The sequence below is a fragment of the Hyperoodon ampullatus genome, assembly GCF_949752795.1.
Source record: "Hyperoodon ampullatus genome assembly, chromosome: 2".
NCBI classification, from domain to species: Eukaryota; Metazoa; Chordata; class Mammalia; order Artiodactyla; family Ziphiidae; genus Hyperoodon; species Hyperoodon ampullatus.
In genome coordinates, this window is record NC_136915.1 from 173,463,271 (window position 1) to 173,490,641 (window position 27,371).

The following is a 27,371-nucleotide window of genomic DNA, read 5'->3' on the forward strand; positions in this document are numbered from 1 at the left end:
GTTCACACCCAAACCTCTATATAGCTTTATAGAGAGGGTGGAGCCCAGAGAACATGGGGGAAGAGAGAGAAGGGAAATCGAGAGCCCAAGATTAAATTACAACCATTCCCACAATGAGATGGTTGATAAATATTTAGAATCCTGGTAGATCAGGGCACTGGCTACAGGAAACTGACTTAAAAATGCCTGAAGACTCTAAAAGGCAGCCTGGAAGGCATTGTTTCTGGGCAGCAGAGGGCAAGAGGAAGGGAAGGAGTCCTTTAGAGACTGTGTGAAGGGGGGAAAAAAGCACAGAGGGGGAAACTTAGGATTCTCCAGGACAAAGAAAGCAGGAAAAAAATGGAAAGACCCACAACCACACTGCCACCACTCTGAAAGCATTCAAGGAAACCATACTTTGCTACACTGACAGAAGAGGAAGCACTTGAACTACAAATCTCAAACCACCCCAAATAAACAGCCCTGTCCAAGAAATGCAAACGAACAACAGAAAGCCACTGCAAGAGGTAAACAGAAAATGAGAATCACTATAGTTGATAGCTCTCCCCATCCCCGACCCCCCCAAAAAAACATGGAGACGAAAATTATAAAACAACACTATAACATAACACTCTACATTGTTATTAATATATGAATTAAATATCCTTAAACAAAAATTCTGAAGATACGAAAACATGGCCTGAATGAGAAACTTCAAAACTAAGAACAGAAAGAAGAAAAGAGTTGACAAAACTCAGGAAAGAAATAAAAATCATATAGGAAAAGAACTGAATTACAAACTGCTTAAGGAAGAACAGATTCAAATGAGAAGTTAATAAGGGAAACTGAAGAAAACAGAAAACTACCATGAGAATAAGAGAATAAAGAAAGAAGAAATAAGGGTCAGAAAAAGTGACCATAATGAAAGGTAAAGAAGACCAATCATACATATATTGGACACCCTTAAGAAAAATTAAATGGAATAGAATATTAAACTACAATCTAAGAAAAATCTCCAGAAATTAGACCAGATTCTGCATACTAAAAGGGCCTGCCAAACACCTGGGAAAACTGACCTGCAGTAATATACTCAGAGAAACATTCCAGTAAAACTATTAGACTTTAAAGATGAAAAACCATTCTTAAGGTCTCCAGGCAAAAAGAGCAAAATAACTTAAAAGATCAAGAGAATTAAATGAACAGACTTCTAAAAAGCAACATAAAGCAAAACAACAATGCAGCTGTACTTTCTAGAAACTCAAGGAAATAAAATGTAAACCAACAGAAAAAATTTTAAACATGCAAGAACAGAGTTCCTGCCATCCCCAAGAGCCCTTGATCAATCTACTAGATCAAGATTCAGCAAACTTTTTCTGTAAAGGCATCAAATAACACAGCCACTTATAGCTGTAGGAGATATAACGAGACATACACGGAAACAGTAGTAATGAGACTTCACAGCACTGTCAATATAACACAGACCAAGTAGACAAAATATAAAGAGATAAGGCAATTTAAACATAATAATGTAGAGCTTACGGATACTTGTCAAATGTTGCACCCTGATAAACACATATTCTTCTCACATACCCACAAAACATTCACAAAAATTGATTATATATTTAGTTACCAAAACAAAACACTAGTAACACTAGTAACTTCCATAAGGTAGAAATATTATAAACAATACTTTGATCATAATGCAAAGATGCTAGAATTTACTAACAAAAACCAAAAAGGTGGGCTTCCTTGGTGGCGCAGTGGTTGAGAGTCCGCCTGCTGATGCAGGAGACACGGGTTCGTGCCCCGGTCCGGGAAGATCCCACGTGCCGCGGAGCGGCTGGGCCCGTGAGCCATGGCCGCTGAGCCTGCGCGTCTGGAGCCTGTGCTCCGCAGCGGGAGAGGCCACAACAGTGAGAGGCCCGCGTACCACAAAAAAAAAAAAAAAAAAAAAAAAAAAGGCTTTCCATCTGGACATTTAAAAGCCTCATATTAACTCATGGGTTAAAGAGAGCTGAAACTACAGATTTTTTTTAAAAAATGACAAAATACTATGTCAACAACTTATGGGATGTACTGCAAGACATGTTTAAGAGAAAATTCACTCTACTAAACACTTACCAATTTAAAAAAAACCCCAAATTAACTAAATACCGAGCCCAAAAATCTAAAAAAAAGAACCACAAAGTACCAAGAATATAAAAGCAGAAATGAATGAGGAACAGAAAATTAGCAGATCTAATAAACTGTTGTTTTGAAAAAATAGACAATACACTACGCTAGCATGATTTAGGGGAAAAAAGTAGAAGCACAAATATATAAGAAACAATGAGATAAATAACCAGTGAAACAAGGAATTTTAAAAAATATAAAAGACTACTTAGTTTGCAGACTTAATTTTAAACAAATTTGGAAACGTATATAAAATGCATAATTTCCTAAGGAATTACAGATTACCAAAATTGATCGCATTAAAGTTAGAAAGCTTAATCAAATCAATTTTCATAGAAGAAACAGAGACATTTTTGTGGGAACTGCCCCACAAAAATTCACCAGTCCCAGATAGGCACAATCTGTGTGAGAAAAATTTTAAAACAGACTTGAAAGGCCCAAAAGCAGATCTGAACAATGGAAAGACACCTCTTGTCTTTGGACAGAATTCAACATTATATAAAGATTTCAGTTTTCCAAGTTAATTTATAAAGTTAATGCAATCCAAGGAACTTTATGGAGCTAGACTGAAGAGAGATACTTCTGAATATACTTTGTTTGAACTATGCTAATACATTCCACATTCAAAATATAATAAAACCAACAAAGATGGGCAAAACCAAAAATGGAATAAAAGAAGCAAACAGACTTAACTATATTTCAAATGAATAAATTAACCACACTGAAGGAGAAAAAAAGAACCAACTCCAATAACTTCTGAACAAAGTATTTTGACTACCTTCAGACTAAAACAACTGAAAGAAGATTCTAAACTCTTAATATGCCTTTTTTAAAAAGTGGTATCACTTAACTCTAAAACAACTTAATGCATTCTAGGACTGGACAAACAAAAATGTTGAGCACCAGGTTTTTCCACTCAGAAGGGCAATACAAAAGTTATAAATATATAAAAATATTAACAGTTAGAGAATCTGAGAATGGTGTATACAACTTCCCTGTACTAGAGTCTTGCAACTTTTCTGTAAAACTAAAATTATTTCAAAGTAAAAAAATAGTTTCAATTTATTTCACATCTTTTTTTTTTTTTTTGCAGTACGCAGGCCTCTCACTGTTGTGGCCTCTCCGGTTGCGGAGCACAGGCTCCAGACGCGTAGGCTCAGTGGCCATGGCTCATGGGCCATATGGGATCTTCCCGGACTGGGGCACGAACCCGTGTCCCCTGCATCGGCAGGCAGACTCTCAACCACTGCACCACCAGCGAAGCCCCATTTCACATTTATATTTCTTATAACTACAAGAATTCTGTGTAATAAAATGTCTATACAAATAAATACAAAATATTCTTTCAGCAGTACAGAAATTCTAACTGATAAAGCACTGTCAGTTTATTTGGTAGTTTTTTTGTTTTTATTGATAGACAAAGTAACAATGTACCTTACAATCAATTAAATCTTATATTCAAGGAAATACAATGATTCCAAAGTTTCATAGGAAAATATTGTTTAAAAAGGCAAAAACTAATCAGTTCAGAAAAAAGTCAGCATCGCTATCACAAAATCACTATAAATACCTTGTGTTGCTAGAATAATCCCACATGGCCACATCTAGGAAGCTCCGAACCCAGGTCTTAGAGGGCTCCTTGAGAAATTTTTGCTGGTAGATCCCTACTACAAGATCCTCTACAGTGAGAAGTTCTAGATCTTGCCTGATTTCTTCCATTGGTAAACAGAAACACACATACAATTAGTAAGTTTAGGTACACAGAACATGTACATCAAAATGGAAGCACAGATATTAAAATGCATTTGAGCAGTGACCCAGTTTAACTTACCTGATGACTTCTCCATATGCTTCAAACACCAGTTGACTCTGGCTCTATCATCAGACTGGAGAAGGGAAAAAAAATTTACTTATTTTCTCCTATCTTCTGTTACTTTTAATTAATGTGGTCCTTTCAAACTGGGGGAAGGGGAGGGAGGAGGGGTAAGGATGGTGAGAAGGGAGAGACTGAAGAGTCTGTGACAACTAAACAAGAACTGTAAAACAGAGCAACATATTCTAGAAAATACTGCTAATAATAACCAGTTATGTTCATAAAGCAATGTTAATATACTTTATGAACAGCAAGTGAGACTTAGGGTAAGCAAATGAAGAAACCAATGTTCAGAAAAAGATAAATAAGGTGATTTGTGTTCATGGTGACACTAATATACAATAAGGTTAAAACCCAATTCTATGACACCTAGCCTAGAAGAACTTAGACAAGACAAAGAATAAAGACTACAAAAAGAAGATCAAGGGACTGCTACAAAAACAATTTTGAACAAACAATTCTCTTGCCTAGGAGGATAGGTGTACAGACTAGAAATCCATCCTTCAGAGTAAAAACAATTGAAGATATTTCAGAAGGAGGAACTAAAAACATGAGATCGACCAAAGCTGAAATACATTCAGTTTTTGCAGTCTTCAAAATCCCTCCAATACCAGAGAGATTTAGACGAAAAAGCATTATACCTAATTACATTCAAAATAAGAATGAGCATATATATTTTAACACACAGCTAATACATAGGCAAAAGTTATTCCTTTGGGGATCTTTCATGGATCTTTTGGTTTCTAAGTAATGACTTAAAAGAAATTCTTATGTTGAAATTACCTTGCAGTAGACAGGTGGCCAGTTCCCTGGATTTGGATGAATGAATCTATAAAGGTTTTGTAACACCATTGCTTGGTCATGCCCAGATTCAAAGTTTGAAATAGGAATCTTGTGAGTAGAATCACCTGAAGGAAATAAAAAGTAGGTAGGAGTTAAAAATTTGACTAAGACAAATATTATGGAGTAGGTATAGAAGTAAGGGTACAGGAACGGAGTAGTGGATAACATATTTAAGCACTTGTACCAAGCCTGCTTATGGTTAGGTACTTTACATATTTTATCCCATAATCTTATGAGGTAGATAATATACACATATTAGAGAGGAGATAACTGAGAAACACAGAAGTTAGCAGTAAGTTAATAGCTGGTGAACAGTGGAGTCAGGACTCAAACCGAGGTTTGTTAAGTGAAAGAGCCTATATAGTGTTTTCACTATTCCTATGTGGCCTTTCATGAATCTGGTTTATTAATAAGGCTGGAGACCTTGATAGTAATAACTGCTTTTTAAAAGACTGTACAATGAATACTTCTACTTCCAGTAAAACATGGACCAAGTAATTCAGACCAAACTTCCCACAAAAATTTAGGATGTCAAGAGCACCTGCGGTAGCAAGGAATTATTAGATCAAGATGCAAAATATTATAAAATCCAGAGAGGTAGTCTAGCTCTGGGGGCAGTTTTCCCCCTGGAGTAATTTGCTAATTCCAGAAGAGGAAGTTTAATGGCTGAGAGTGTGCTTCTGACAGCTTTGGGGGCCTGGTTTGTGAGACCCCAGGTGTCTAGAAAAAGGAAACATAAATCCTCTCTGGAGGAAGAAAACATCACTATAAACCTCATTCAATCATTTTTTCCCAAATAGTCTATGTGACTAACCAGGTAAAGAAAAAAAATGAGAACCAAAACAAAGTTAATAGAGATCCAAAGGTAGTCCAGATGAAGTTACTGGACACAGATTTTAAGTAATCATAGTCAATTAAAAAAATTCATAATCAAATTATGAATTTCAGCATAAAACTGGAAACTATAAAAAAGAATGCTCAGAACTCCCTGGTGGTCCAGTGGTTAGGACTTGGCATTTTCACTGCTGGAGCCCTGGGTTCGATCCCTAGTCAGGAAACTAAGATTCCACAAGCTGCAATGTGCAGCCAAAAAAAATGCAACAAGAGTTCAATTTCTGATTATGACTGACTAGGGAAAGCTGAACATATGAAACGCCTGCTTGAAAGCACTGCAGAGATATAAATGTAGTGAGGAATTATGGGCCCAAAATCTTAGAAAGGATGAAATCCTAGAGAGCTGAATCTGGCAGTTGAGTTTGTTGGTAATCTGGCCATTTATCAACTCTAGAAGAGGAGATATAAAGGCTGAGAAATTTTCAACAGATCTTGAGCTACGAAGAATTAAAAATATTACTCCAATATTACCTGTGTATATAAAAATTTATAAATTAAAAAATATTCAATTGTCTTCTGGTCTCCACTATTTATGCTGTGAAGTCAATTATAAATTTTACTGATGATTCTTTGGTGGTAATATGTCCACCTTCCTCCTTTTTTTAAGTAAAGACCAACTAGAAAGAGACTGACTCTCATAAGTCTGAACCCAATTTTAAATTATCTCAATATCTGAAATTAGATTAAAGCAACCTGAGATGGATAGTTACTCCAGATTTCTGAAAGAAACAATCATAAATCTTTGGAGAGGAGTAATAAGTTTTCGTATGTACTGTTCAGCACTCAAAAATGACCAGATATGTTAAGACAACTGAAAACTTGACTGAACATCAAGATACCCAACAGACTATAAAAATACATCCAAAAAAACGATCCCTGTAAAAGGGTTATCAGACAAAAAACTTTAAAATAATGAGGCTTATTATGTTCAAGGAAATGAAAAAAATACTGATAACTTCAACAGAACCATAAAAAAGAAACAAATGTAAACTCAAAAATTGAAAACACATTCCTCAACCCATTTTAGGATGGCAAAATAGCCTTGATAATAAAACTGGTTAAGATTAACCTCGGGCTTTAACACGAATGCACAAATCCTAAAACAAAATATTAGCAAACCAAATCCAGCAGTTTATTTAAGAGTCATACAGTGATGATGTTGGATTTGTTCCTGAAATGTAAGGTTGGTTTATGATTAGCAAATCACTATATAGACAAGAGACACAAATCATCTGAGATCCAGAAAGAGTATTCATTAAAATGTGCAACTGATATCTCCAGTGAAACTGGAAACGGAAGGGAATTTCTTTATCCTAATAAAGAATACATACCAAAACTAAGAAAAAGAGAAAAGAACACTACAGAACACTCATTGGTGAAAGATTAAAAACTAGAGCTCATAACCAGCACACTAAGACAGAACAAGTTTTAAATTTTTTAAGTAAAAGGTACAGATTAGAAGAGTCATTTCATGGATGTAAGGAAATCTGCTAAAAAAACTCAAGAGTTTAGCAAAGGTGGGATAAAACCAAAACACAAAAGTAAACAATTAGAAAATATAATTTTGAGCTATCCTTTATAATAGCAAGAAAAATGATAAGCTATAACTAATAACATTAAGATTCTGGAGAAAATTATATAAGACTTTATTATAAATGACTACACATCTAAAAAGTAAAAGAGTAGCCCATATTAACATAAAGAATAAATATCATGAAGCTGTCAGTTCTCCACAAAATGATCAAAAGATTTAAAGATGATTCAAAATACTGAGATTGTTTCTCTGGACAGAGGACAAGATGGCAAAGTAGAAGGACCTGAGCTCACCTCCTCCCACAAAAACACCAAAAATCACAACTAAATGCTGAACAACCAGCAACAAAGGACTAGAACTGATCAGAAAAAAATATTCTACTTCCAAAGACAAAAAGGAAGCCACAACAAGATGGTAGGAGGGATGTATTCACGATATAATCAAATCCCATACCTGCCAGGTGGGTGAAGCACAAACTGGAAAATAATGATATTGCAGAGGTTCTCCCACAGAAATGAGAGTTCTGAGCCTCATGTCAGGCTCCTCAGTCTGGGGGTCTGATATTGGGAGAAGGAGCTCCAGAGCATTTGGCTTTGAAGGCTAGCGGGGCTTGATCACAAGAGCTCCACAGAGCTGGGGGAAGCAGAAACTCCCCTTTTGGAGGGCACACACAAGGTATCATGTGTACCAGGACCCAGGGCAAAAAGCAGCGACTTCACAGGAGCCTGGGCCTGACCTACCTGCTGGTCTTGGAGGACCTCCTGGGGAGGTGGGGGCAGCTGTGGCTCACTGCAGGAACAAGGGCACTGGTGGCAGAGGTGTTGGGGAGTGCTCATTGGTGTCAGCTGTCCTGGAGGCCACCATTCTGACACCAAGACCTGGCCCCACCCATCAGTCCGAAGGCTCCAGTGCTGGGATGCCTCAGGCCAAAAAAACTAACAGGGCAGGAACACAACTCCACCCATCAGCAGGCAAGCTGCTTAAAGTCTTGCTGAGCCCAGAGCTGCCTCTAAACACACCCCTTGACACAGCCCTGCCCACCGGAGGGATAAGACCCAGCTCCACACACCAGTGGGCAGGCACCAATCCCTCCCACCAGGAAGCATGTACAAGACTCTTAGACTAGCCTCATCTACCACGGGGAAGACACCAGAAGAGGAACCACAAACCTGAAGCCTATGGGGCCGTCAACACAGAAAGTCAGACAAAATGAGATGGCAGAAGAATATGTTCCAGATGAAGGAACAAGATAAAAACTCCAGAAGAACAACTAAGTGAAGTGGAGATAGGCAATCTACCTGAAAAAGAATTGAGTGTAATGATAGTAAAAATGATCCAAGATCTCAGAAAAAGAATGGAGACACAGACCAAGAAGACAGAAGAAATGCTCAACAAAGAGCTAGAAAATATAAAGAACAAACAGAGTGGAACAATACAATAACTGAAATGAAAAATACACTGGGAAGAATCAACAGCAGAATAAATGAGGCAAAATAATAGATAAGTGAGCTGGAAGACAGAATAGTAGAAATCAATGCCACGGAACAGAATAAAGAAAAAAAGAATGAAAAGAAATGAAAACAGTTTGAGACCTCTGGGACAACATTAAATGCACAAACATTCGCATGACTGGGGTCCCAGAAGGAGAAGAGAGAGAGAAAGGACCTGAGAAAACATTTGAAGAGATAGTAGCTGAAAAATTCTCTAACATGGGAAAGGGAACAGTCACCCAAGTCCAGGAAGTGCAGAGAGTACCATATAGCATAAATCCAAGGAGGAATGTGCCGAGACACATGTTAATCAATTTGACAAAAATTAAAGACAAAAAGAAAATATTAAAAGCAACAAGGGAAAAGCAACAAATAACATACAAGAAAATCCCCATAAGGTTATCATCTGATTGTTCAGCTGAAACTCTGCAAGCCAGAAGGGAGTGACATAATATACTTAAAGTGATGAAAGGGAAAAACCTACAACCAAAAATACTCTACCCAGCAAGGTTCTCATTCAAATTTGACATAGAAATCAAAAGCTTTACAGACAAGCAAAAGTTGACAGAATTCAGCACCACCAAACCTGCTGTACAACAAATGCTAAAGGAACTTCTCTAGGCAGAAAAGACCACTTCCAGAAACAAGAAAATTACAAATGGGTAATCTCACCAGTAAAGGTAAATATACAATAAAGGTAGGAAATCATCCACCTACAAATATGGTATCAAAACCAGCAATCCTGACATGAGGAGAGTACAAACGCAGGACACTGGAAATGCATTTGAAACTGAGAGACCAGCAGCTTAAAACAACCTTGTATGTATATAAACTGCTATATCAAAACCTCATAGTAACCTCAAACCAAAAATCTACAATAGATATATACACAAAAAAGAAAAAATCAAACACAACACTAAAGATAGTCATCAAATCACAAGAGAACAAAAGAGAAAGGTTAGAAAAAAGACCTACAGAAACAAATCCAAAACAACTAACAAAATGGCAATAAGACCATACATAAGGGTAATTACCTTAAATGTAAATGGATCAAATGTTCCAACCAAAAGACACACTCTGGCTGAATGGATACAAAAACAAGACCTATATATATATTGCCTGCAAGAGACCCAATTCGGATCTAGGGACACATACAGACTGAAAGTGGTGAGAGGATGGAAAAAGGTATTCCATGCAAAAGGAAATCAAAGGAAAGCTGGAGTAACAATACTCATATCAGACAAAATAGACTTCAAAATAAAGACTGTTACAAGAGACAAAGAAGGACACTACATAATGATCAAAGGATCAATCCAAGAAGATTTAACAATTATAAATATATATGCAGCCAACACAGGAGTGCTTTGATACATAAGGCAAATGCTAACAGCCATAAAAGGAGAAATTGACAGTAACACAATTAAGAGTGAGGAACTTTAACTCCCCACTGAAATCTATGAATAGATTATCCAGACTAAAAATCAGTAAGGAAACACAGGCCTTAAATGACACATTAGACCAGAAAGACTTAATTGATGTTTATAGAGCATCCATCCAAAAGCAGCACAATACTCATTCTTCTCAAGTGCACATGGAACATTCTCCAGGATAGATCACATGCTGGGCCACAAAGCAAGCTTGGGTAAAGTTAAGAAAACTGAAATCGTATCAAGCATCTTTTCCAACCACAACACTAGGATATTAAAAAAAAAATCAACTGCAAGAAAAAAAAACTGTAAAAACCAAAAACACTCAGAGGCTAAGCAATATGCCACTAAACAACCAATGGATCACCAAAGAAATCAAAGAGGAAATCAAAATATACCTAGAGGCAAATGAAAATGAAAGCATGACTATCCAAAACCTATGGGACTCAGCAAAAGCAGTTCTAAGAGGTAAGTTGACATCAATAAAACCTTACATCAGGAAACAAGAAAAATCTCAAATAAACAACCCAACCTTATACCTAAAGCAACTAAAGGAAAAAGAACAAACAAAACCCAAAGTTAGCAGAAGGAAAGAAATCATAAAGATGAGAGCAGAAATACATGAAAGAGAGACAAAGCAAACAACAGAAAAGATCAATGAAACCAAAAGCTGGTTCTTTGAAAAGGTAAACAAGATTGATAAGCCTTTAGCTGGGCTCAAATCAATAAAATTAGAAATGAAAAAGAAGTTACAACAGACACCAAAGAAATAAAAAGGATCATAAGAGACTACTACAAGCAAGGGTATGCCAATAAAATGGACAACGTAGAAGAAAGGGACAAATTCTTAGAAAGGTACAATCTCCCAAAACTGAACCAGGAAAAATAGAAAATATGAACAGACCAATCACAAGTATTGAAATTGAAACTGTGATTTAAAAACTCACAACAAATAAAAGTCCAGGACCAGATGGCTTCACAGGTGAATTCTATCAAACATTTAGAGAAGAGTTAACACCTATCCTTCTGAAACTCTTCCAAAAAATGGCAGGGGAAGGCATACTTCCAAACACATTCTATGAGGCCACCATCACCCTGATACCAAAACCAGACAAAGATACCACAAAAAAAGAAAATTACAGGCCAATATTACTGATGAACATAGACGCAAAAATCCTCAGCAAAATAGTAGCAAACCAAATCTAACAATACATTAAAAGGATAATACACCATGATCACGTGGGATTTATCCCAGGGATGCAAGGATTTTTCAATATCCACAAATCAATCAGTGTGATACACCACATTAACAAATTGAAGAAGAAAAACCACATGATCATCTCAATAGATACAGAAAAAAACTTCTGACAAAATCCAACACCATTTATGATAAAAACTCTCCAGGAAGTGGGCATAGAGGGAACATAACAAACTCAACATCATACTCAATGGTGAAAACATGAAAGCATTTCCTCTAAGATCAGGTACAAGGCGAGGAGGTCGACTCTCCCCACTTTTATTCAACATAATTTGGAAGTCCTAGTCACAGCAATCAGAGAAGAAAAAGAAAGGAATCCAAATTGGAAAAGAAGTAGTACAACTGTCACTGTTCGCAGATAATATGATACTATACATAAGAAATCCTAAAGATGCTATGAGAAAACTACTAGTGCTCATCGATTCAGTAAAGTTGCAGGATACAAAATTAATACACAAAATCTTTTGCATTTCTATGCACTAACAACAAAAGATCAGAAAGTGAAATTAAGGAAACAACCCCATTTACCATTACATCAAAAAGAATAAAATACCTAGGAATAAGTATACCTAAGGAAGCAAAAGACCTGTACTCTGAAAACTATAAGACATTGATGAAAGAAATCTAAGATGAAAAACAAACAGATGGAAAGATATACTGTGTTTGTGGACTAGAAGAATCAATATTGTCAAAATGACTATACTACCAAAGGTAGTCTACAGATTCAGTGCAATCCCTATCAAATTACCAACGGCAGATCTAGAACAAAAGATTTGACATTTGTACAGAAACACAAAAGACCCTGAATAGCCAAAGCAATCTTGAGATATGAAACGGAGCTGGAGGAATCAGGCTCCCTGACCTCAGACTATACTACAAAGCTATAGTCATCAAAACACTATGGTGCTGGCAAAAGACAGACTTATAGCTCAATGGAACAGGATAGAAAGCCCAGAAATAAACCCACACACCTATGATCTATTAACTTACGACAAAGAAGGCAAGAATATATAATAGAGAAAAGACAGTCTCTTCAATAAGTGGTGCTGGGAAAACTGGACAACTACATGTAAAGGAATGAAATTAGAACAATTCTCTAACACCATACACAAAAATAAACTCAAAATGGATTAAAAACCTCAATGTAAGACTGTATACCATAAAAGTCTTAGAGGAAAACATAGGCAGAACACTCTTTGACATAAGTTGCAGCAATATCTTTTTGGATCCACCTCCTAGAGTAATGAAAATAAAAATAATAAATAAATGAGACCGAATTAAACTTAAAAGCTTTTGCACAGCAAAGGAAACCATAAACAAAACAAAAAGACAACCCACAGAATGGGAGAAAACATTTCCAAATGAGGCGACCAACAAGGCATTAATCTCCCAAATCTACGAACAGCTCATGCAGCTCAATATCAAAAATATAAACAACCCAATCAAAAAATGGGTAGAACCCGAATAGCCAAAGCAAACTTGAGAACGAAAAATGGAGCTGGAGGAATCAGGCTCCCTGACTTCAGACTATACTACAGAGCTACAGTAATCAAGGCAGTATGATACTAGCACAAAAACAGAAATACAGATCAGTGGAACAGGATAGAAAGCCCAGAGATAAACCCACACACATATGGACACCTTATCTTTGATAAAGGAGGCAAGAATATACAGTGGAGAAAAGACAGCCTCTTCAATAAGTGGTGCTGGGAAAACTGGACAGCTACATGTAAAAGAATGAATTTAGAATGTTGTCTAACACCATACACAAAACTAAACTCAAAATGGATTAAAGACCTAAATGTAAGGCCAGACACTATCAAACTCTTAGAGGAAAACATAGGCAGAACCCTCTATGACATAAATCACAGCAAGATCCTTTTGGACCCACATCCTAGAGAAATGGAAATAAAAACAAAAATAAACAAATGGGACCCTAATGAAACTTAAAAGCTTTTGCAAAGCAAAGGAAACCATAAACAGGACCAAAAGACAGCCCTCAGAATCGAGAAAATATTTGCAAATGAAGCAACTGACAAAGGATTTACAAGCAGCTCATGCACTCAATAAAAAAACAAACAACCCAATCCAAAATTAGGCAGAAGACCGAAACAGACATTTCTCCAAAGAAGATATACAGATTGCCAACAAACACATGAAAGAATGCTCAACATCATTAATCATTAGAGAAATGAAAATCAAAACTACAATGAGATATCATCTCACACCGGTCAGAATGGCCATCATCAAAAAATCTAGAAACAATAAATGCTGGAGAGGGTGTGGAGAACAGGGAACACTCTTGCACTGTTGGTGGGAATGCAAAGTGATACAGCCACTATGGAGAACAGTATGGAGGTTCCTTAAAAAACTAAAAATAGAATTACCGGGCTTCCCTGGTGGCACAGTGGTTGAGAGTCTGCCTGCCAATGCAGGGCACACGGGTTTGTGCCCTGGTCCGGGAGGATCCCACATGCTGCGGAGTGGCTGGGCCCGTGCGCCATGGCCGCTGGGCCTGCACGTCCAGAGCCTGTGCTCCGCAGCGGGAGAGGCCACAACAGTGAGAGGCCTGTGTACCGCAAAAAAAAAAAAAAAAAAAAATAGAATTACCATACGACCCAGCAATCCCACTACTGGGTATATACCCTGAGAAAACCATAATTCAAAAAGAGTCATGTACCACAATGTTCACTGCAGCTCTATTTACAATAGCCAGGACATGGAAGCAACCTAAGTGTCCAACAGATGAGTGGATAAAGAAGATGTGGCACATATATACAATGGAATATTACTCAGCCATAAAAAGAAACGAAATTGAGTTATTTGTAGTGAGGTGGATGGACCTAGAGTCTGTCATACAGCGTGAAGTAAGTCAGAAAGAGAAAATCAAATACTGTATGTTAACACATACATATGGAATCTAAGAAAAAAAAAAGGTCATGAAGAACCTAGGGGTAAGATTGGAATAAAGAGACAGACCTACTAGAGAATGGACTTGAGGATATGGGGAGGGGGAAGGGTAAGCTGGGACAAAGTGAGAGAGTGGCATGGACATATATACACTACCAAACGTAAAATAGATAGCTAGTGGGAAGCAGCCGCATAGCACACGGAGACCAGCTCGGTGGTTTGTGACCACCTAGAGGGGTGGGATAGGGAGGGTGGGAAGAGATATGGGAACATATGTATATGTATAACTGATTCACTTTGCTATAAAGCAGAAACTAACACACCATTGTAAAGCAATTATACTCCAATAAAGTTGTTAAAAAAAATATGGGTAGAAGGTCTAAAGATGTATTTCTCCAAAGAAGACATACAGATGGCCAAAAAGCAAGTGAAAAGATGCTCAACATCACTATTAGAGAAATGTAAACCAAAACTACAGTGAGTTATCACCTCACACTCGTCAGAATGGCCATCATCAAAAAGTTTACAAACAATAAATGCTGGAGAGGGTGGAGAAAAGGGAACCCTCCTACACTGTTGCTGGGAATGTAAACTGGTACAACCATTATGGAGAAGAGTATGGAGGTTCCTTAAAAAACTAAAAATAGAGCTGCCATATGATCCAGAAATCGCACTCCTGGGCATATATCCAGAGAAAACCATATTTCAAAAAGATACATGAACCCCAATGTTCACTGCAGCACTATTTCGAATAGCCAAGACACGGAAGCAACCTAAATATTCATCGCAAGAGCAATGGATAAAGATGTGGTACACATATACAATGGAATATACTCAGCCATAAAAAAGAATAATATAATGCCATTTGCAGCAACGTGGATGGACCTAGAGATTATATTCAGTGAAGTAAGCTAAAGACAAATATCATATGATATTGCTTATATGTTGAATCTAAAAAGGAAAAATGATACAAATGAACTTACTTACAAAAAGATTCATAGACTTAGAAAACAAATTTATGGTTACCAAAGGGGAAAGGTGGTGGGGAGGGATAAATTAGGAGTTTGGGATTAACATATACATGCTACTATACATAAAATTGATAATTAACAAGGATCTACTGTATAGCACAGGGAACTCTACTCAATACTCTGTAATAACCTATATGGGAAAAGAATCTGAAGAATAGACATATGTATAACTAAATCAGTTTTCTGTATACTTGAAACTAACACAATGTTGTAAATCAACTATATTCCAAAATAAAATAAAAATTAAAGAAGCAGCTGTGGTATATATATATGCATAGGACTACTACTCAGCCACAGAAAAGAACACAATTCTGCCATGTGCAGCAACGTGGATGGACCTGGAGGGCACTATGCTTAGTGAAGAAGCCAGAGAGAGATCAATACTGTATGACATCGCTTATATGTGGATCTAAAAAAACAAACTAGTGAATATAGCATAAAAGAAGCAAACTCACACATATAAAGAACAAACCAGTGGCTACCAGTGGGAGAGGTGCAATATAGGGGTGGGGGAGTGGGAGGTACAAAGTACTGGGTGTAAGACAGGATCAAGAATGTATTGTAGGGCTTCCCTGGTGGCGCAGTGGTTGAGAGTCTGCCTGCCGATGCAGGGGACACGGGTTCGAGCCCCGGTCCGGGAAGATCCCACATGCCGCGGAGTGGCTGGGCCCGTGGGCCATGGCCGCTGAGCCTGCGCGTCCGGAGCCTGTGCCCCGCAACGGGAGAGGCCACAGCAGTGAGAGGCCCGCGTACAGCAAAAAAAAAAAAAAAAAAAAAAGAATGTATTGTACACCATGGAGAATATAGCCAATATTCTGTAGTATCTGTAAGTGGATCTTTAAAACTTTAAAATTGCATAAAAATCAAAAATTTAAAAATATAAAAATACATATACACCCCCTTAAAAAAAACCCAGATCCTGAGATTAGAATCCTGTGATTCCAAATCCTGAGATTCTAAATCTCAACAAGCTTTCTGTGAAGCATGATAAACTGATTCTGAATTGTATGTGGAAAAGCAAAAAGTCAAGAATAACCATAGTATTCCAAAAGAACAAAGTCAAGTAAATATGATCAAAATATCGTGTTTAACATATCACATGGGCACCAAAAAACAAGCAGGTCGATAGAACAGAAGATATCAGAAAGACTCATGCATAAAATGAAACGTGATATGATACAGGTGGCACTACATATGGGGAAAAATTGATTATTCTATAAATTACGCTGAGACAACTGATTATCCACATGTGAAAAAAACGGAACTGAATCTCTTCCTCACATCATACATAAGTCAATTCCAGGTGGAATAAGAACTTGGAACTATAGAAGAAAATAAATATATCTTCATGGCCTTCAAGTAGAAGGGAAATCTTAAATAAGACCAAAAAACCCCACAACCATGATGGAAAAGATACATGTACTGAACTAAAAATAAAAACTTCTGTTCATTAAAATACACCATAAAGGGAGTAAAAAAACGCAAGGCACAAACTGCAAATAGGTATCTGCACACAATTAAAACAATCAATAAAAACATATATTATAAACTTCCATAAACCAATAAAGATGAAAAACAACCCAATGGAGAAATGGGGAAAAGACATTGTTGAGTTAAAAAAAAAATACAAGAAATATACACAAAATGTTATATAAAAGTTCAAGCAGAATTAAATACACCATTTAAATATGTATTTATCATAAAATTATTCCTAAAACAAAGGAAATAACACAAAATTCAGAACAGTGGTTCTCTTAAGAGGGAGGATGAAATCAGGGGGAAATACAGGGGTTCAATGACAACAGCAATGTGCTATTTCTTCAGCTGACTGATCAGCAGGTGCACTGCTGATCATTAATATTCTTTCCACCTTAAGTGAATGTTATGATGTTTTTGTGTGTGTATGAAGCTTCATTTTAAAAGCTGATAGACCTTTTGTACAGGAAGCTGAAAGCAGTTTCTAAGGCTTTGCTCCTTTTAAAGCAGAGCTTCTCTCTCAAAAATCATTAGTGAAATAGATAGAAGTAGAGTTCCTCTGGGGAAGTGTGGGAGAATGAGATAGGCCCAAACCTCCTACCCGCTCCCCACTCCAACACACACATACAGAACCTGCACTCCCCTTCAGAGGAACATACGGGTTGGGGGGGGAAGTCTGTATCAAAATCTCTTCCAATCTTGAAATTCTTCGATATTATGTGCTAAACCATAATGCCCATGAAGCCTTCGCTTGATTTTACTTGTAGGTACTTCTTAAAAGGCCAGATAGCACAGGAGCATTTGAAACATCTACATGCACATTCTTTAACTTCTAATCAAATTGTAACCACATCAAATTGTAATTGTTTCAGTGTGTTACTGTATGAAACACGGTCTTTTCCTAAATATCAGCTTGATTACACTAGCCTGGGCATTTTTAGTTATTATGTCAACATAGCTGTCACTCTAATACACTCATTTGTCTTATTTAATCGGCACATTTCTCAGGGTTATCAAATTGGCAATTTAAGACACGCTTAAATTGGTGAGCTCCAAGGATCTTAGGTTTCCTGAATGAAAAACATTGTGCTCAGTTTTAATGAGTCTGAAAAAAACTCAAGAAAACATTCCTGGAGTCCTTAATAGGTTTGTTTCTAAGAACCACACTTTCTCTACAAATTGTGAATTTTTTTGTTCTAGTTCTGTGAAAGATGCCATTGGTAGTTTGATAGGGATTGCATTGAATCTGTAGATTGCTTTGGGTAGTATAGTCAATTTCACAATGTTGATTCTTCCAATCCAAGAACATGGTATATCTCTCCATCTGTTTGTATCATCCTTAATTTCTTTCATCAGTGTCTTATAGTTTTCTGCATACAGGTCTTTTGTCTCCTTAGGTAGGTTTATTCCTAGGTATTTTATTCTTTTTGTTCCAATGGTAAATGGGAGGATGCTCAACATCACTAACCATTAGAGAAATGCAAATCAAAACTATAATGAGGTATCACCTCACACCAGTCAGAATGGCCATCATCAAAAAATCTACAAACAGTAAATGCTGGAGAGGGTGTGGAGAAAAGGGAACCCTCTTGCACTGCTGGTGGGAATGTAAACTGATACAGCCACTATGGAGAACAGTATGGAGGTTCCTTAAAAAAGTAAAAATGGAACTACCGTACGACCCAGCAATCCCACTCCTGGGCATATACCCTGAGAAAACCATAATTCAAAAAGAGTCATGTACCACAATGTTCACTGCAGCTCTATTTACAATAGCCAGGACATGGAAGCAACCTAAGTGTCCATCGACAGATGAATGGATAAAGAAGATGTGGCACATATATACAATGGAATATTACTCAGCCATAAAAAGAAATGAAATTATTTGTAGTGAGGTGGATGGACCTAGAGTCTGTCATACAGAGTGAAGTAAGTCAGAAAGAGAAAAACAAATACCATATGCTAACACATATATATGGAAGCTAAAAAAAAAGAAAAAAAGGTTCTGAAGAACCTAGCAGGACAGGAATAAAGACGCAGATGTAGAGGATGGAATTCAGGACATGGGGAGGGGGAAGGGTAAGCTGGGATGAAGTGAGAGAGTGGCATGGACATATATACACTACCAAATGTAAAATAGATAGCTAGTGGGAAGCAGCCACATAGCACAGGGAGATCAGCTCGGTGCTTTGTGACCACCTAGAGGGCTGGGATAGGGAGGGAGGGAGGGAGACACAAGAGGGAGGATATATGGGGTATATGTATATGTATAGCTGATTCACTTTGTTATAAAGCAGAAACTAACACACCATTGTAAAGCAATTATACCCCAATACAGATGTTAGGAAAAAAAGAACCATACTTTCTGTTAATCAGTTAATTTGGAAAGACTGTAAAAATAAGCCTTTAAAAATGATTTTTTAAAAATTTAATCAGAAACAAAATAAACAGTAAAGGGACATTCTCACAAATGAGTGTCTGGCACATAGGGATTCTAATGCACTCATGAGATGAACAAACCAGAAAAAGAACTTAAGTAAAAATGTGAAATTAATTCTCCAGGTAAGTTCCTATTTTTGGTTTTTACCACTACCTATTTTGTCAAATAACCTCAGACAATGTAACACTTGAGATTAGCTAGGTTCACACCTCAAAGTTACAACAGAATTTTTATTCTATAGTTTTTTTTCATTCAAAGCTACAAACTTACTAAAAAAAAATTGCCTTAAACTCCTTGTTCCAAGGCCTACAGCCCTGATCCCAGGCAAACAAAAAAGGACTAGTACAGGGGCTTCCCTGGTGGCGCAGTGGTTGAGAGTCCGCCTGCTGATGCAGGGGACACGGGTTCATGCCCCGGTCTGGGAAGATCCCACGTGCCGTGGAGCGGCTAAGCCCGTGAGCCATGGCCGCTAAGCCTGCGCGTCCAGAGCCTGTGCTCCGCAACGGGAGAGGCCACAACAGTGAGAAGCCGGCATACCACAAAAAAAAAAAAAAAAAAAAAAAAAGGACTAGTACATATTTTTCACTAAGACTGGAAAAAACTCAAAGGACATAACCAAAAATGAGTTTAAAATATTCTCTGCATTTATAAAGAACAATATTATAAGTATTACAAAACAGCTGCTTGTTATGGCAGATTTGGAAAACTCATTTCTAATTTCAAACCCTTCTACCAGCTAATTGCCTATATTTTTAAGAAAAAAAAACCTGACATTTTGAATAAAACTTAAAAAGCAAACCTATTATCATGATTTTCATTTTAATCAAATAAGAAACTGGTTAAAATCTAGTTTCTAGAAAAGAGTACAAGAGCTTAGATATACACAGTCACATCCTTTGGTTGCAAAATACTTAAAATAGAAACCCGTTTTCCTCATCTGAAAAATTAATTCATAGCTGTTTTGCTGTTTAACATTCTGTTATTTTTGAAGTACCACCTTTTTTCCCTTAATTTTGAATGGATATTCCTGTGAATGGCCCTAAATCTAGGTAACCTGATACCTGTTAAAAGACCTACCTATGCACCTGGCCAGTAAAAGCCACTGATCTTCAAGCCAAAGGATATAAGCAGAAAAAAGAAGAAAATAAAAACACAATCTCCATAAAGGGAAAAGGATATTATCCTTTCGTTCTATATAATTTTTAAGTTTTTAAGGATTACATACACCATCTACCACTTCTATGAAGATTCTCCAACAGTAATTTAGGTTATTCTTCCCCCCAATCAATGTTCTATGTCTCTGTTTAAAGGAGCATCTTAACCAGGTACGCACATATTCAATGCCTATATTCTACCCCATTACTTTATACTTACTTGCAGCCTGACAATGAAACCGAAATCCTCGTGGAATTTCACCTGTAATACAAAATATTTTATTGAGAGAAGCAGAAATCTGGAAGCTCTCTGGTTGTGCTACAGTAATATTTCACAGGATAACCAAATCATAACATAGGTACTTGTTACTGCTATGTGAAATTACACAAGATTAAACCCTCCTAAGGGAGTTTTTTCCTAACCAAAGGTATTATGACTATCAAAGAATCTTGGTATATTGTCTAAGCTACTTTAAAAAGCAAGTTATCCCTCAGAGAGAAAGAAATACTAGGTAAAGAAAATTTGTGCTTAAGGAATCTTAGCCAGGGGTCCACGAAGAGGCCACAAGGATTCATGAGGCCCTTGATATAGCAAGGTATTTACGTATTTCTCGGAGTAAAAAAGTCTCCAAATTCTATTTTTTAATGTTTTACACCCGTACAGAAAAAAGTAGTTTTTTGAAATGTCCTAAGCAGCAACTCTCCTAAGTGTAAGTAGGAAAATTTTTCTTGTTATCTCAAAACAAGGAAAAGTACTGGACTGTCCTAATGAACTTTAATGCAATTGATAAAACTGAAGATGAAATTCTTCTTTTCCCAACCTCTTCTCCTTTACTCTTCTCCGTACACATTCTTCCCACTTACCTTTAAAGGTATAGTGCTCCCTTAACTACCATCTACCAACTTGGGAATTGAATCAAATCCTATGTCTTCATTACTAATTGCTTTTGATGGGGTGGAGTAGTAGGAAGAAAAAATAGTGAGAATACCCGAGAGCCTATTAAATACGAGGCTATTTCCATACCTTCTCATGTATTCCTTAGAACAGGCCTCCAATAGGCATTATCCCCAACCTATAGACGAGCTAATAGGCTCAGAAAGGATAAGTACTTTGCTCAAGGTTATAAGGCAATAGCAAGTTAAAAACTAGTGACTGTGGAGGTGAAGGATGGGGTAAAGAAAGAAAAGAGCAAAGGTATAAGCTTTCAGGAAATTCTAAGATGTAAGACCACAAATAAGCAAATAGCAGTCCTCACATTTTTCAAGCATTCTATCCACCCAACTCTAATGCTTACTTGAGGTTAAAAGACTAAACCAAAGGGCTTCCCTGGTGGCTTGGTGGTTGAGAGTCCGCCTGCTGAAGCAGGAGACACGGGTTCGTGCCCCGGTCCGGGAGGATCCCACATGCCGCGGAGCGGCTAGGCCCGTGAGCCATGGCCGCTGAGCCCGTGCGTCCAGAGCCTGTGCCCCGCAACGGGAGAGGCCACAGCAGTGAGAGGCCCGCGTACCACAAAAAAAAAAAAAAAAAAAAAAAAAAAAAAGACTAAACCAAAAACTCTGTGTCAACACTTAGTTCTAAAGTTTTTCATCCAATTACTATGAAGTCCTGTGTTACATTTTAAGAACTTACCTACACAACAGCTTTTAATAAAAATACTATTATCAAATAAGGTCAATATAAAAAACATAACTTTTAAAGATCTAGCATCTACTCTAATTGGCCACTTACCAGGATTTATAAAGCTGTGGAAATCTGCCATAACACCTTCTTGGAGAGAGTATTTAACACAGCCTATTTCACAAGGGAGGAAGCGCTGTTCACAGTGAGGAGGTAGCTCGCCATGGCTAAAAATGTTCAAAAAATAAAAAATGCCTCCAAGGAGAGCTTAAAAAAAAAATAATAAAAAAGACATGAACAGATGAGCATTTCGCATTTACCCCTTTGACAAAACCAAAAGTTTTAGAACCTTTCTCCTTGTGTTCCTATATCCCTAAATGAGCTGGAAAAGAGAAAATAAATCAGCTATACCAGGTAAATTAATGTTTTTATAATTACACTTATCAAGGATTAAAGTAATAACCACTCTTTGCATGAAGTAACAAAATTATTCAAACTTGCAGCCAGCTCTACGTAATTTAGCTGTACATAAGCCCTGAATCTCAGGAATGACTTAATAAAAGCTGTGACCCATACTCAAAAAACATAAGGGCTAGGGAAATAAAACCAAGTACAATCAGTGTAGAAAAACTCTATGGACAATTCAGTTCACTCTTTACTTTTTACCAATATACACAAGACCACTTACAAATTCTCTAAAGGAAGAAAGAAATGTGAGAATGTAAGGAGGTCTTATTTACCAGGATTGGCCACACTTAAGACTGCTGAAGATTAAATTTTTAACAAAGAACACATTTAATAAAAAACAGCCGGAAGGAATAGCAAGGACTCTGATTAGCTGTGTTTTTATCTAGGCTAGCTCAATTTATCTTTACCTTTATAACAAGTGTATGTAAGTGTCTAGCTATAAACACTTAAATCCAAAAAAGTATGTTTAATAACATATGAAGTGGCAGAAAACAAGAGACCAGATTTTTGCAAAAAAAAAAAAAAATCTCCAGTGTTACTTCAACGAAAGCACATTACCCGATCTTTTACAACTTTAGTGCCATCATGTTCAAACACCTGTAGTCAATTACTTTGAAATGCAGAATCAAAATGAACAGAACACGTTTACTGATCATAGTATAGTATAGTATAATAGTATTTTAAACACCCAAATTTATCTAAGCAAACATTTTAGTATTACTCTACCTTGATCACTTTTTAGAGACAAGCCTGACATATCCAGGGGTGAAACATTCTGCTTTGGTACAAGCATGCCTGGACTCCTCAGTGGGGTGGAAACAGGTTTCTAAAGAAAAAGGTAATCATTGACCACATACTTAAACTCTCGCTGGGCACTTTTACCATGTATTTAAATTTAGCAAAATAACTGCAAAACAACCCACAGATTACTTTGGTAACCTCTCCAGGCCAATAAACCCAATGAGTATATAAATAAATAATCGTCAATAAAACCAACACCCAAAGGCAGACAATGGCAAAAATCTATAAATATTTTGTATTAAAAGGCTGAGTGGTAAATAACCACTCCAATTACTGCTGAAAGGCATTTGCCCACTACTGATAATCTAAACTAATCCTACTGGGTCACACAGTACATGCCTGTCCAGTGGCCAAAAAAATATCATTTCCCAGGACTTCCCTGGTGGTGCGGTGGTTAAGAATCCACCTGCCAATGCAGGGGACACGGGTTCGAGCCCTAGTCCGGGAAGACCCCACATGCCGCGGAGCAACTAAGCCCTTGCACCACCACTACTGCAGCCCGCGTGCCTAGAGCCCGTGCTCCGCAACAAGAGAAGCCACTGCAATGGGAAGCCTGCGCACCACAACAAAGAGTAGGCTCCGCTCACCGCAACTAGAGAAAGCCCGCACACAGCAACAAAGACCCAATGCAGCCAATAAATAAATAAATAAATAAATAAATTTATTTAAAAAAAAAATCATTTCCCAAAGTACTCTAATATTATTTGTTCTTCACTCAAAGTAAAAACCAGATTGTGCTGACTCCAAGTCTCAATGACTTATACATACAACATGGCTTTCATTTTGAGGGGAGATGTCTTAAGACACTGTAGTGAGAAGAAAAAAAAAATTATGGCTCACAAGTACAAATTCAACTGATAAGAGCTTCTACTCAAACATAAAGCCACAAAATAAAAATCTCTCAAACCTAAAACAAGCAAAACTCTCTCGAATTTCAATCCAATATTAACAGTTTATAATAAGAATAGAATTTTTGCTATGTAAGAATGGGAAGGGGGCTTCCCCGGTGGCGCAGTGGTTGAGGGTCCGCCTGCCGATGCAGGGGACGCGGGTTCGTGCCCCGGTCTGGGAGGATCCCACATGCCGCGGAGCGGCTGGGCCCGTGAGCCATGGCCGCTGAGCCTGCGCGTCCGGAGCCTGTGCTCCGCAACGGGAGAGGCTACAGCGGCGAGAGGCCCGCGTACCGCAAAAAAAAAAAAAAAAAAAAAGGGAAGAATTCAGAGGGAGGGGGGAAATTCCACAATTACTTTGCCTTTTCTTGATATGAATCAGCAACAGATTTTATTCAGTGCTTTAACATCCTGCTACACAGAAATTAACCCAAATAAACTTTATACAACTCTTACCTGTAAGACACAAACATTCACCAACATCCACAAATCTTGTTATCTCCATACTTTAAACACAGGAACTGGCCTCGTTCCAGGTGTCATTCAAAAAGAGAGAGGGGACCAAACTACTTGCAAACATCTGAAAAGGGGTTCTTAAATCATAAAGGAGTTAAAAGAGACCCTTAGAGGTCATCTAGTACAAACCCTAAATATCGACGCTCCCTTTGCTGATCACGATCTACTGGGTGCAGGTTTTCTAATGGATTTTCCCTGGCCTTCATCATCAAATGATACCAAGGTGTGCCCTAGTACCGGAGCCTAATAGGTTTTTTTTTTTTTTTTTTTTGCGGTACGCGGGCCTCTCGCCGCTGTGGCCTCTCCCGTTGCGGAGCACAGGCTCCGGACGCGCAGGCTCAGCGGCCATGGCTCACGGGCCCAGCCGCTCCGCGGCATGTGGGATCTTCCCGGACCGGGGCACGAACCCGTGTCCCCTGCATCGGCAGGCGGCTTCTCAACCACTGCGCCACCAGGGAAGCGCCTGCTAGTTTTTAGCAGGCATTCTCTGACATGAGTAAAAAAATGAAAAACTTCTTTGCACTCACCCAAATCACCCAGTCGTCTACCACTGACATTCACCCATTCACTCATCCAGCATTTACTGAGCATGCCTATGTGCCAGGCAGGTGACTGCTCTTCTCTGGCTAAATTTACCTGATTCTCCGAAGGCCCAGAGTTCTTCCCCTGGGCAGCCCTCCACTTTCGAGCCATTTCTGCATATTTCTTCTTTTCTTCCTCCCTCAGGAGCTTGAGGAGATAGAAGGGGGAGACAAGCAGCAGCAGTGAGGACCTACTGCCCAGGGCCCCGCCTGTAGATGCCCGCACATTCCAGGGAGACGGAAGCGGCGACGGCTGCCCTGAGCCGCGGACGGGCGGGGGTGGGGGTGTGGGGGGGTGTCTCTCCCCCTCCAGCAGGGGCCCAGGGGGTCACTGGCCTCCTCGAGTCTTGTTTCCCTCCCATTTGCTCAACTGCTCGACCCCGGGCTCACTGGCCTAAAGCCTTACCGCCCAGTCATTGGAACAATAGGGGATGGCATCAGTGACGCGAGCCACAGGAAGGCCTCTCCGCCGTAGTTCGGGGATCTTCTCCTGCACGAAGAAGTAGTAAGGATTGCGACTGGCCCTGCGGTTAGCCATGGTGAGCGCGGTACAGGCCTCGAAGCGGGCCAGAGACAGTACCACCCTCAGCCGCCCTCGTCCGGCTCACGCTCTGGGTAACCGAGGCGGAGGCCTGCGCGCGCAGGTCCGCAGCTCTCAGCCAATCAGGGCACGGTGCGCAGGCGCATTGGCCTCGCCAGGAGAAAAACAGCCCGAGACGGTAAGATTCCCCCTCTTGCGGCCGTGGGGGCGGGTAGCGGGGGGAGACGTCACAGGTGAGGAGTATTCTGATAGTCTGGGATGAGTCGTTGGCGGAGGTATTATCACATGGAAGCAATTTCAGTGTATTATTGCGTAACATCCATCAAAATAGGTAGAGAGAAAGAGGACCAGCAAGTGCTTCGGTTTCTTCTGTTTTACAACTGTAAGGGGCCAAATCCGTGCTGAGAATTGTGAAAGGTATTGGGTGGGGGGAACAGAGTGAGGAACACGACTAACAAGATCTTTTCCCTCAAGAAGTTTACAATCTAAGGGTGAGGGAGGCGGGTAAGATGACGAAAACCACCAGTATGATTTGATTTGGTTTTTCCCCATTCTTAAATGACATTATTGTTTCAAAGAACATGGTTTTTTAAAACGCAGTTTTTCTTAAGTGTTTGGAAGGAAACATACAGTAAGAGGCTGAGATTTTAAATAATGTCTTTGAATAAAGTTTTATAGATTTCCTCATAAAGGTCTGGTTTCTTTATTTTTTGGTTGTTTTATTCCTAGAATATATTTGGAACTATTATATGTATTTCTTTTTTCCATTATGTTTTCTAATTAGTTAATGCTGATGTGTAGAGAAGGTATTGATTTGAGTGTTAATCTTGTGTATTTAGTCACCCTGCTGAACTCTCAAATTGGTTCAAATAGTGCCAATCGATTTTCTTGGATTTTCTAGTAATATGTGCTTCCCACAGAAATTCCTATCTGTGTTCAGTTTATTGAGTATGTGTATACATGTTGTATGTATATGTTTTAAAATCAAAAACAGGAGTTGAAATTTTATTAAATGCTTTTTGTTCATCTTTTCAGATGACCATATGGTTTTATCCTTTAATTGGTTAGCTCAATAAATGATATTGCTAGATTTTTCTAATTTTAAAGCATCCTACCATTCCTACTACTATATCCTCTTCTTGATCATGCTTGGCATTGCTTATTTTTTAAAGCATACTTAATGTGGGATTTTTGCTTCCTTGATTGAAGTGATATTAAATTACAGATTTTTTTCATGATATCCTTACAAAATGTTGGTATCAGCATTGTAATAGCCTCATAAAATGAACTGCTATCTTTTTCTCTGTTCACTTTGAACAACAGATGGAATTATCTATTCCTGGACAGTTTGGTAGAACTTCACTAGTAAAACTCTTTGATCAAAGTATATCTTTGGAGGGTGGGGTTGACCTTTGATTACCATTTCAATACTTTATATGGTTATTAGTCTTTTCAGGTTTCCTACCTTTCCTTCA

The 27,371-nt window shown here is 38.2% G+C and overlaps 1 protein-coding gene across 2 annotated transcripts in view; it reads right to left on the reverse strand.

The window, feature by feature from the left end:
- Window positions 1-25,893, reverse strand: part of MAEL (maelstrom spermatogenic transposon silencer) — a gene marked incomplete at both ends in the record, with an annotated part of 40,505 nt that extends 14,612 nt beyond the window's left edge. The window contains 8 exons of one of the 2 annotated variants that reach the window (XM_079697029.1): window positions 3,722-3,863; window positions 3,983-4,037; window positions 4,808-4,932; window positions 20,702-20,743; window positions 22,211-22,366; window positions 23,294-23,393; window positions 25,411-25,503; window positions 25,762-25,893. In XM_079697029.1, the coding sequence (XP_079553155.1) occupies window positions 3,722-3,863; window positions 3,983-4,037; window positions 4,808-4,932; window positions 20,702-20,743; window positions 22,211-22,366; window positions 23,294-23,393; window positions 25,411-25,503; window positions 25,762-25,893 (845 nt within the window). The remainder of the gene's footprint in view (window positions 1-3,721; window positions 3,864-3,982; window positions 4,038-4,807; window positions 4,933-20,701; window positions 20,744-22,210; window positions 22,367-23,293; window positions 23,394-25,410; window positions 25,504-25,761) is intronic. The other variant, XM_079697030.1, reaches the window with a different exon arrangement.
- Between the last annotated feature and the right edge of the window lie 1,478 nt (window positions 25,894-27,371).